This window comes from Stegastes partitus, unplaced genomic scaffold (assembly GCF_000690725.1).
Source record: "Stegastes partitus isolate 25-593 unplaced genomic scaffold, Stegastes_partitus-1.0.2 Scaffold1236, whole genome shotgun sequence".
Taxonomy (NCBI): Eukaryota; Metazoa; Chordata; class Actinopteri; family Pomacentridae; genus Stegastes; species Stegastes partitus.
Genome location: NW_007578967.1, coordinates 89,021 through 101,302, shown reverse-complemented (window position 1 = coordinate 101,302; position 12,282 = coordinate 89,021). Strand labels below are relative to the sequence as shown.

Genomic DNA, 12,282 nt, shown 5'->3' with positions numbered 1-12,282 from the left:
AACATGTTAAAGCATTTGCTGAATGAACTAAATCAGGCATGTCTACTAAAGCCACACAGTGACCTGACTTTTGTTTGTTTTTTGTCAAAGTTATATTATTGTGATACAGCTTAAAGCACAAGCAGATTCAGAGGAGCAGTTTGTTCTACCTGCAACATCCAGGGCAGATAACTGACTTCCAGACAGCAGAGCACACACATACTGAAATAACTAAAGCTATTCCTGAGTTTACCCAGCAAAGAGATACGATGCATCCATTTCAATTGATTTGAACAGGCGCCGTAAAAATGTCAGTGCGCCTCTGGTGGATGTTTGCGCCTTTCTGTTGTCATTTACGGTAAAGGTTAGGTATTTGGTGTGAATGCCTGTCAGTTATTAGCACTAAAGAGACCTTGAATCTTTATTATAATGCAGCTTTTTAACTGAATATTTTTTGTATTTACAAACAAAACTTCTAAAATACCACTGAAAACTGTAAAAAGATATATTTAAGTACAAAAACTTGAACTACATGGATGACGTGTATGTGTAGGTCCTTCGGTCTTCCGGGTGTGTATAAACAGATCGCAGACGGAGCCGCCTCGCCCAAAACATGTAAGGTTTAGCCCTTTTTTCGTGTTATTTTTCAATGAATATATTTCGTGTTTATTAGCCGGAATCAATATGTTCGTAACGGTGTTTTCGTCTTCTTCCTTAGGTCTAAAGTAACGTTTAAAATCACCCTGACGTCGGACCCCCGGCTGCCATACAAAGTGTGAGTCCACTGACAGCTCAGCACTCACGGCTCTAACGGTGCATTCAGCTGCATTTTAAGGGTTATTTAACAAATTATTAAACCTTTTGTCCCGCTGATGTTATATATTTCTTCATTTCAGTGTGTTGTGACAGTGGTAGCTGTCGTATTTAACCTAAGCAGCGTTATATATGGTCAGTAAGAGAACATCTGCCAATGTAAAGCTGTGATTCACATGCTGACACTAAAGACGCCAGATAACTGCGCCGTTTAATCACAGTTAACTTCCCGTTTATATAGTATGGCATTACAGCACTTTGTGAGCTCCAGTATGAATAAATTGGACCTGACAGAAAGGAATCTGCAGGGCATCTTCAATGAAAATATCATCTTTGAAGTCATGTGTTAAACTATGAGGCAGCTTTTGGGTCGTATGACAGAACCACAGCCTTGACATTCATACATCACTGTAGCTGAAGTAACAGACAGGAGAGGAGCAAAAGCAGATTTTTTTTTTTAATAATCACGACTAAATTAAAGCTAGATTAAGCTGCTAGCCACATCGTTGTGGCTATGGTATGTGGTCTAACATTATGTTATGTGGTTCAGTTTTATTTACATGGCACCAAATCATTGTATGTGCCATTTCCAGGTACTTTAAATAGTAAGGTCAAAGAACGTGCAGTGTTACACAGGGAAACCAAGCATTCACCTCGTGATCAAGCACTTGATGACAGCAGGCTCAGTAGGGGTTCAAAACACAGACATCAATACAATCAGTGGGTGGTCATCCTGTTTATATAATAGGACCCATCATTTCCAGACGTGCCACTGTGTGCAAAGGATAATCCATGTCTCTGTTTTGTTGTGTCACAAACAAGCACAGGCATGTTTTAAGACAAACATTAAGCATGGCAGGGGGGGAATCAATGTAGTTTTTCCACAAAACATTTAATGACTTCCTTCCATCTGTTTGTTCAGTCTGATTAACCATTTCCTAACTGGATAAATAGTTAGGAGATAATATGTGTCTGATAATTTGTTGTTTGCATATCACTCTTTGTGAGTTAGATGTTGCTCCACAAATGGCAAGTCAATTCACTTAATTTAAATTCAGGGAACTTTACACAGTAAAACTTAACAATATTACATTACAGATAGAAGCTCAGTGATTCTCTTTGAGCAGCACTTGGTGACAATGGGAAGAAGAGACATCCTTGTATCAGGAAGGAACCTCCAGCAGAAACAGGCTGCCTCGACCATTCAGGATGAGGAGAGAGGGGAGACAGAAAAACCTAACTTAAAAACAAAAAAGAGAGCACTAAACCCTGGGCAGGTTTGTGGTCAGTAACCGCAAATCTAAAATGTACAGATCCAGAGCCAGAAACAACTGCAGAGAGTTACAGGAAGAGACAAGACAGAGAGGAGAGGAATGGTTCAGGGTAATCTGAGCCAATCCTGACTAGAGATTGATTAATTACTGGCCTGGCAGATTATTGGATTCAATATTCAGCATTTTTCCAATCATTGGTAAAGCCATTTTTAAAAATGATTCCCCATACGACAAAGTAATTTTAAAATGTACCACAGTGACTCTACCAGAGCCATCTGTCTCTATCTGTAGTCACTCTGTGGTTTCGAGCAATTTCCTGCCTGATTGGTTGGGTAACAGCCTGTCAACACTGAAGGATGGATGTGGAGTTCTCTTCTCTTAAACATGTGGAAAACATAAATGAACAACGGAGTTTGAGTAAAATGGTATTGTTGGCATTTGTGTTAGCTTTGACACAAAGATTTTCATCTTTACTGCAAATGTATGTCACTTCCAATTATTGGTTATTGGTCTCCCTAATTAATAAGGATTGGTTTTGATACTAACCCTGAAAAAAATAATGTAGTTGGTCTCTAGTCCTAACTATATAAGCACTCTAAAAGTCTTAAATCTACAGTCAAAAAATAAGTCATAATAAGTACACCTAGTAGAAATTGTTAGCTTTTTTATATGACATATCTTGACAAGCAAACATTTGATCTTCTGTGATTCAGTGCCTACATTTAAAGATGATCTACTTGAAAACAACATTTCAGTGGATTTAAAATCTCACATTTGACTAGCCCATTCCATATTTCTCCATTTCTTCGTTTTGATTAATTCCCATGTGGATTTGCTTGTGGGCTAAGGATCAGTGTCCTGTTGAAAGGGCCACTTCTGGTTTAGATTAACATTTTGGACATGTGGCCTCACATTATCTTCAAGTACTTTTAAGTATGCAGAATTGGTAGTTGTATCAATGACTGTGACGCCAATAAGTACCCCTTTGTCCTTAGCATAGTAAATACAGTCTGGGAATGAACCATGTTGTTGCAGAAAACTACTTTATCTGCCATAAGTTAAACAAATATTGACATAGAGTGATAAAAACCATCCGCAAAGTGTCTTTTCTGCAGACATTTTTGCCATTTTATGCATCGGTCAGAATTTTCTAACACAGCTTCAAGTAAGCGATTGCAAATAATTACCACCGTGCAGACTACTGTAACCTTAACACGTTGACAGGTAGCTGTTTCACTAATGAGGTCAGACAAGCCTCACTGGAGTTGTTAATGTCTTAACACGGACAGAGGGATAATAATGATAATGAAGTATCGCATTAGTTCTGTCAGAGTAGATTTGAGCTCATAATCAGTCTGTTCAGTCACATTAAAAAAAAAAAAAAAGTTACCACTCACTCCTAAGAACTAAGGCGTTATGCTGGTCTTCATAATATGACAAGTCATAAAGCTCAAGCTTAGGTTTATGCCTCGCTCCTCTCTCTGCTTCTGCTCCAGCACTGACTGCCACGATTGAGTTTGCCCTCCACCACCTCAGTTCCCTCTGCGTTACCTTACTTGGCAATTGCATTTGCAGCCTTGTGATTTTTTATTTATTTTTTTTTAATCTTACATCTCAGTGAAATGCATCTGTTGGTTTGTGTTTTGGGAGGTCCCTGCTCCCCTCTAAACACCGCACTGCAGGATTTATTGGAGAAGCATCCAACTGAAACCACGTTGTGTGGGGCTGTTTATGCCACAAATGGTTTTGTACCCTCTAACTGAAATGACTCCAACGGAAGTAATGTTACACCCAATTTTCTTTTTGTTTGCTTGCTTCCATGGGAGTCAAAATATACTGCCAGCTCCGAAATAGTACTTCTGAGGCTGTTACGGTGTAAATGACTGAAACACTCAAGCAGCCATGTGCTTGTCAATTGAAAATCTGGTCACTTGGCAGAGAGATAGTCTTCATTCATGTAGTCTTCCTGCTTGAAAAAGTAGGACATTTTAGAAATAAAGTCTGGATTTTATGGTGTTTTTAAAATCCTGTTTATTGTTTGTTGCAGTCTAAGTGTCCCAGAGAGCACACCGTTCACGGCAGTTTTGAAGTTTGCAGCTGAGGAGGTAAGCTTACTGTTTAAAATCTTCCATAAGTGCATATGAATATACACCCATCAGCCATAACAATAAAAGCAATGACACGTGAAGTGAATAACAGTAATTATCTTAATGCTGCTGTGATAGAAAGGTGTCAGAACACACAGTACATCACAGCTTGCTGCATGTAGGGCTGCGTAGCTGTGAAACAGTTAGTGCCCATTGTTAGCCCTGTAAACCACTCCAAAGCACCATGGATACGTGAGCGTCAGAACCATGGCTATGGAAGGAGGTGGCCTGGTGATGAATCATGGTGATGGCCGGGTGCACGTGTACCATTTACCTGGATAAGAGATGGCAGCAGAATGCACCATTTGAAGAATGCAAGCCAATGAAGGCAATGTGATGTTCTAGAGAATGTTCTTCTTGGAAACCGTAGCTCTTGGAATTCATGTGGGTGTTACTTTGACACATACCACTTGCCTAAACGTTATTTCCGACCATACACACCCCCTTCATGGCAGCAGCCTTCTCTTTCAGCAGGAAAATGCACACCCTGTAAAAGCTGTTCAGGAATAGTTGGAAGAACATTGACTTGACCTCCAGATTCCCCAGATCTCAGTCCGGCAGGCCTTAATTGATCTACTGCTAAGGTGTCAGTGCCTGATACCAGAGGACACCTTCAGCAGTCTGTGGAGTTCATGCCTTGATGGGTTAAAGCTGTTGATGCAGAACAACGAGGACATACACAATATCAAGCATTTAATGTTGTGGCTGATCGGTGTACGGTACCTGTGGAAATATGCTTGAGATAATTTGCGATTACATGACATGACATCTCTCCTCAAAAAGCACTGACACGTTTGTTTTTCAACATTAAACTCTGACAAACCTTCTAAACAAAAATCAGCTTTGGTCAGTCACAAGGTGGAAATCATATGTTTTTTTTTTGTTTGTTTGTTTTTTTAAATCAAATATTGGTATGGCTCACTACGCTTGATAATTAGGCAGACACAGTTTCATTACCATTATTAAACCAAAACAAAGTCTCAGTGCTGTGAGTGTTTTGGACATCGAATGTGATTTTACTATATTTTTTTTCATTCATCCACCTGACAAATGTCTCCACTTTAATTTCATCAGTACATTTGTCTGCACAAGCTGCATAATGTCTCTCACACACTTTAAACATGCAACTGTAACCCAGAACCTAATTTTTTAAGCTTTGAAGTCTATTTTCTTCCATTTAATGCGTGTAAACACACACAGCAGTGCTGTGGCTGAAAGCATCAGGATGGAGCACCAAAGCTGCTGCTGAGGTGCTGATGTGATGCTTTTACAATGTGTTGACGGGGTGCTAATTTGATTCTCTTATAAACCGGCATACTAAAGCACCACCATTTTCACATCCTGCTTTGCATACAACAGACTTAGCCCTCTCAGTTGGGTAGTATTTAAAAGGAAAATTGTTCAAAAATAATTTGTTTTGCACAGAATCGCTGTGTGTTGTTCATAGATTTAAGCGTGATTGATGGAGAGACAAAAAAATGACAAGATTAATCACAAAAGCCTTTCCTTTAAGACATCACTGACAGTGCAAATGGTTGTATTTAACAGGGGATGGTTTCCATAAGCGATGTTTTAATTACAATAAATCATTCCTTTCTGAACTAAACTGTATTTAATGTGTGTTGCTTGTGCTACCTAGCAGTAGTTTGATGAGCTGTACTTATATCTCCCTGGTGACAGACTGCTCCCTACATCTTTTCTCTGCAAATCCCACCAGCCCACATCCTCTTCTGTCGAACACTGAAGTAGGACATGTATTGTAAGCGTGCTGAGTGATTTTCTTCCAGAAATTCAAGCGTGGCTATCGTTCCCTCAGGCTCTCTCTTAAGTGTTTGTACGGGCGTGCGTGTGTATGTGCAGTGTGTGAAAACGCAAGGCATTCGTGCACTTGACAAGCGTGAAAGTTGGCAGACAAAAGTCTGAAAACAAAATACACCACACTGCATTTTCTTTTTGCTTGTTTCACCAAGTTTGGTTCTGAAGACATCGTAACTGAAGCTCCTGTTTTGAAGTTGTCACAAACAAAGTCAGGGAATGTCAGAGCGCTGACTCAGTGGGTGAAGCTTTCTGGTTTGATGGGGGTTTTTTTTTTTTTCCACACTGTGTCTTCAGACCAAGTGAAACTGGGTTGTGACATGTCCCTGATTATTTAGCCAAACTGTTTTCGCGCTGCTGAAATGTCAGATGTCAGCAGCTCTTGTGATTATTTGTCTCTGCTTCAATTTCTTTTACAGTTCAAAGTGCCATCAGCAACCAGTGCGATAATAACAAATGGTGAGTCCGGGAGGGGGGGGGATTGTTCAGCTAATGATTTTTGTCGCTTGAGAAAACAGAGTGCAAAAGTGACGTGTTTACAAGCTTGACAATTATTAGGGACTATCGTGCTGCTCTTCAGAGACAGTCTCATTCTTTTAGAGACTAAGTGTTTTGACAGAGATATTTGGAAACTTTCAAAACCTCGACAACAAGCTGGGAGGATTTGAGGGAGCTTTGACAAAATCAGGGGGTGAGCACTGCAATCTTTGAACTGCAAGGAAATAAACTGATGCTTGAAGCACTGTCAAGTCAGATAATGATTTATTGATGAGCGAAAGCAAGCACACAAATTGAAACTTTGAAATATTGTCATCTTTGTTTTGCGTTTTTGTATAATAATTGAGGGTTAAAAAGGTTGAGATAAAATTTGCAATATGTCTGAAATATATGATAACTGCCAATTTCAGTTAAATGAAATATATGTACAGAATAACGTAGTTACTATCATAGTTTCATTTGAGAAACTAACCTAAAATCTTGCCTAAAATTCTAATCAACTTTCTGGTTTCCATCTTTGCTTTCTATTGCAAAGTCATGTCTGCCTTGCTGCTTTACATTATCAGACATATTATAGTAATCTAGGCAGCTTTATCTGTAATATTACACAAGCATCATGTGGAGGAGATAATTTGTCAATTTACTGAGTCCAATTTCTGAGTGTGCAGCAGTTTTGATCAGCAATCAACTGAGTATGACCAGAATTGTGTGGCCACGATGTACAGCAGTTTTAATGATTGATGTTGTTTCTGCAACTAGTTTAACTTAAGGAGCAGGTAATCTATAACCTTTACTAATATTTAGTGTTTTAAACTGACATTAGAGAAGAGTGAGCTTGCAAATGATTATTAGAGAAAATCAAGGAAGACTTACCATCACTTGTCCAACAGATGCAAGTGTGAAATACCCTGATCCTGAGGATTATTCACAGGGATTCATCCACTTACACGACATTTTATCAATCTTGTAACCACAGTCGTAGTAATCACCAGAACAAATTGCAGCACATTTTTGTGGGTGTTAGAAGGAAAATTGTTGGCTTATTTATTGTTTCTGAGATATTAAACTGCACCGTGCCACATCAAAACTGCAGATATTTTTGTTTGCTCTGTACTGACGAGGAAAATAAGTTTACAGAACAACCAGTCATAAAAGGATGACATTTTTAGGGGGCTGCGGGAAAGTGTTGGACATGTGGTTGTTTCCAAATACCACTGAGATAAGGCTGGTGTTAAAACGGTGGAGATGTGACCACTGTGTCAAATATGGGCCTTAGTGTTATCAGAATTAATAACTGGCCTGTTGTTATTCCAGATAGAATTGCCTGCTGTTGAGACATGCTGTCATTTTTGTTGCCTAATGCACCAATCATAGATAAACTGGCGATGTCATAAATTATCTTCTGCATTTCTTTGCTACTTATTTGCACAACATTTTCGCTGGCTGACATTGTGTTATTTTTTTCTCCTTCTGTGGCTGTCTTGCAGACGGAATAGGAATCAATCCTGCCCAGACTGCAGGTGAGTTGTTATGTTGATTTGTTGCTCATGTCACAATTGTAATCTTTGAAAAGCTGCTTTTGTTTCCACAGAAATAAGAAAAAAAAAAGTACATTTCGGTTCTATGTCTCCACTAAAAGCCACTCTGGTGGTGTAAGATGTCATTTTCTTTTCCTTCTATTCATTCCTGTTAAGGTGCTTGAAAGCCTAATCAACCTCGAGGCTTTCTTTTATGCTCTTTACCACTTGTCACTGTGCTTTCATCAAAGCATTAATAACCTAAGGCTTTAATAGAGAACTTGAACAAAACACGTTTCATAATGCACTTTGGTTATTCCGGAGGCATTGGTTTAATAGTAGAAAAGATTAATCTGATAAATCCCCCCGAGGCACTTGTCTCTGTGGGTGGTTCCAAAAAGACGGCAGAGAAAAAATACGGCTTAATGTGAAAATCCTTACCTGAGGTAACGTAACAAATTGATCTGGGATCAAGCAGTTCCAGCTAATGTAATTAGGATTACTTAAGCCAGGTTTTAACATTCAAGTTGTTCTTCATGAATATAAATATGGGCTCAAAACAGGGTCAGTAAGATTTTAACGCTGTCAAGTTATGTTCACAAAAAAATCTGAAGTTTGTACCTAAAGGTGTACTGCAGTGGAGGGAACCTGTTTGCTGTCTGTTTGGGCAGTTTGACTCTTTGTGATTCAGATTGAGATGTAAAGACACAATCAAAATTAGCTCTTGGTTGACTTACGACTTCAAACTTTGGACTTTTCACTTTGCTATCTTAAAATGTATTGACTCTAATTTGAGCCCATATGTGAGACGAGGGGAAAACATTTAATTGCGTGTTTTTTGTGTGTGTTTTTTTGACAGATATTACAGTTTGATTTGTGATTGTGTTTTGTTTTGTTTTTGGTTTGCTTTTAAGTCAGGCTTTAGTGCAATCTTTACTGTGTCTTAGATTTAGAACAGCATGTACCACATGAGATGTCATGAAAAGCATACAAAGAGGATGATTTTTTAAAAAATTCACAACAGTTTCAACCCTGTGTCAGACGTGTCAAATAATGACTATCCTAAATGGCAGCCTGTGAAATGTTCTAATTGCTTTGTTTGAATTGGCCATTTTAACCTTAAATCAATGAATCATTGAGCCCTAATTCAGACCATAACAGAGAGATGTGTGATAATAGAAGTCCAAATATTCCAAAGAGGAAAGGCTAAAACAGTTACCACAGCCTGTGATACCCATTGACTGTGAGACGGGCAGCAGTGAAAACCAGTGCTAAAGGCTAAAAGGGTTTTTTTAGGAGGGCAGCAGTGTCATGACTCTCCCTCAGGAAGAATAGTTTTTTGAAAATATTGCTTTGCCCAATAGGTCCCTAACCCACAGATGGTGTAATATAGCATTGTAATGCAAGGTTTTATTGCCACTGGCCATGCTGAAACATGATGCCACATTTATTTTGGTGTTGAGCCTGGTCAGAACTGCAATAATTTCCACCCACAGAGATCATTACATCAGTGCTACAAGGAAAAAGATCATTTTTGGAGGCAAGTTAGAGAACAATCTGAAAGTGTAATTCTCTAACATAAGATTGAGTTACTGAAATGATCCTAATTTACCAGAGAAAATCTTTGGTTTTGAGCAAGAATCTGAGTTATTAGTATGGAAATAGTATTTACCGAAGAATGAATTAAAGTAAAAGGCGTAGAGAAGCAGTATTGAATGTTTGGTGAAATGAAAACGTGACCTCTGACTGGGGGCGAAGTACATGCACCAATCTGTTCAGTCAGAATTCATTTGACTAGAGATTCTCACATTATTGCCCTCGTGAATCACTTTTCCTCTGTGTCAGCCTCCTTGGTGTTTCCCTGAGGTTCGTACTTAATGTGTAGCCCACCTTCTCCTTATGTAAGTCATCATTCTCATCCAAAACCGCTAACGGATGACTGAGTTTTCTGCATAGAGCACTATACGGTAATGCTGGCTTTGACCGAAGGCAAAATTGGGTCTTTTCTGCTAAGAAAAGAAATAGTGGTGGGCATTCACAACATCTTTTTATCTGCGTTACACTCATGCTGTGTGCTGCCAAGAATAGCCTCAGATCAGACACCTCTGTCAGATTGCCTCTTTTCACACACCGCAGCCACTCTGCCTCCTGTTCAGAGGATTGAGTACACAGTGGAGATTGATCTGGTGTAATTTTACAGTGTCTTTTTTTTTTTCACTGGATAAGGACAATACCCCTTTTTTTTCTGTTTCATAATCAGAAAGACACACATAGCCTAACTGCTCTGGGAATGAGTTACACATGGATGAGCCCAGCATGATTGTCGGTCGAATGAGCAAATGAATGAATGAAATTGGTGTCTGTGGCTGCATAATGCAATATTAAAAATTATTCAAATGATTTTGCGCCTTGTGTGCTCATTAAAATCCGTTTTTTTCCCCCTGAATAAATGGTTAATCTAGACAGACAAGCTGAAAATTACCCATCAGGAATATTTATTTTCTATCTGGCATCTCTCTGACTTTGGTTTGAAATCCTTAAAATGAACCCAAATGTGAAAACCCGACTTGTTTGCAACTTTGTAAACAAATTCATGACTCTAAATTAGAGATTGCATGCTTTTGACTATTATTTTACAGTTGAAGCTGATCAGATACCAAATGAGTTGCAGGGAAAAAAAGCAAAAAATTCTCCCCCGACTGGTGTGTTGACATGTTGCTGGCAGCTTTAGTGACAATAAAACCCCTTATTAAAGCGCACCGCTTATAAACTGTGATCTTTATATGGTGCTCTGTCCTGTGTTGCAGGGAACGTGTTTCTAAAACACGGCTCAGAGCTTCGCATCATTCCCAGAGACAGAGTGGGAGGACAGGGAGACTGATGCTGCTTTTCCTCGTTGACGGCATAATGACTCACACAGCAGAATCATATAACACTTGAGACCCAGGAAACACCTCAGCGTGTGTCATATTTATTTTCTGGCCCACAACTGACAGCGACTCGCATGAGCAAATGTATATTGAACTTATCGATGACGTGCACATACATTTGTGTGTCCCCCGTGTCTTCATTCTTAGTCATGTTCACAAGTTTGGAGCAACAGCCACAGAGATACTGAGTAATTACAATACACAACAACAGCGGCATCATTGGAAAGATTTTAGTTGAAATTAACAAACAACTGAGACAACAGTAGCTTTTGTATCTTTGTAAATGACAATAAACTATCAAAATGACTAACAGGACATGTCTGTTTTGCTGTGTGTACTTTTGTTTTACTGGCTTTGCAAATACATCAGTGTTAACTTTTTTCTTTTTTTACATATAGCATTATTTTTTAAGTGGCTGCTGATGGAGGTAATTTATCTGTTCACATGATTTACTCTTTTTTTTTTTTAATGTCAGAAGTATTGCTCAGACACAACATCCTTGTATTATGGATCTGTTCTGAACTTGTATTGTGGACCAGATTCTGTATCTTCAGATCAACGTTTCAAACTATTAAATGGAACTGTGCAGACACATGGCTCTTTGCTGCCCTCTGTCAGGTTACATGTTAACATCAGTTTGCACTCACCCAAACGCCTTCCTCTCTGGATTCCAAGCCATGCATAGTGCTGCTTCACCGAGTGCATGTAGAAAATCTCCACTGACTATGCTTCATTATCAACTGATATTGACAAAAGCAAGGCAGGCATCCAGAAAGCTTCAATTAAACTGCAGAAGCTCCAGAGTGTGTCACAGTAGCTTTCCTCCACAACAATTAACACTGATTTTCAGCTGGGAGATAAATATTAAGTGTTTGCGCTCATTTTTTCTTTTGGTAATTTAAAAACAAAAGCAGTACACAGATTATTTACTTTCATCTTGAGCGTCTGTAAATGACTAAAATGACTAAAGACCAATATGTGGACCAGTTGTTTTCCGTGAGATGAGCGTTATTGTTTCTTAAACTGATTAATGCAACTGAGCAGTTTATTACCCCCTCCATATTAATCATGATCCTTTCAGAAGGTCTGAATCATTTGTTTCTGAATTTCTTCTCTTTCTCCACCCTGGAAGGAAAAAAATAAAAATAAGATGCATGCTTGGTAAAGAAAATAGGCTTGAGAGAATAATGAAGCGTGCATGCTGTAATACACAAGAGAACGCTCACAGTTGTGTCTCACCGTCCATTAGGATGCAGACTCCTATGGGGGAGGAGCAGGAGGGTGATCACAAATGGATTTTTTCATTTAT

The 12,282-nt window shown here is 38.9% G+C and overlaps 1 protein-coding gene across 1 annotated transcript; it reads left to right on the top strand.

Annotated features, from left to right (window-relative positions):
* The first annotated feature begins 501 nt into the window (after nucleotides 1–501).
* On the top strand, nucleotides 502–11,563 carry ufm1 (ubiquitin-fold modifier 1). The gene is made up of 6 exons (XM_008297677.1): nucleotides 502–594; nucleotides 698–754; nucleotides 4,114–4,171; nucleotides 6,448–6,487; nucleotides 8,014–8,046; nucleotides 10,851–11,563. Coding segments are annotated over exons 1-6 (264 nt in total). The 5' UTR covers nucleotides 502–592; the 3' UTR covers nucleotides 10,925–11,563.
* The last annotated feature ends 719 nt before the right edge of the window (nucleotides 11,564–12,282 follow it).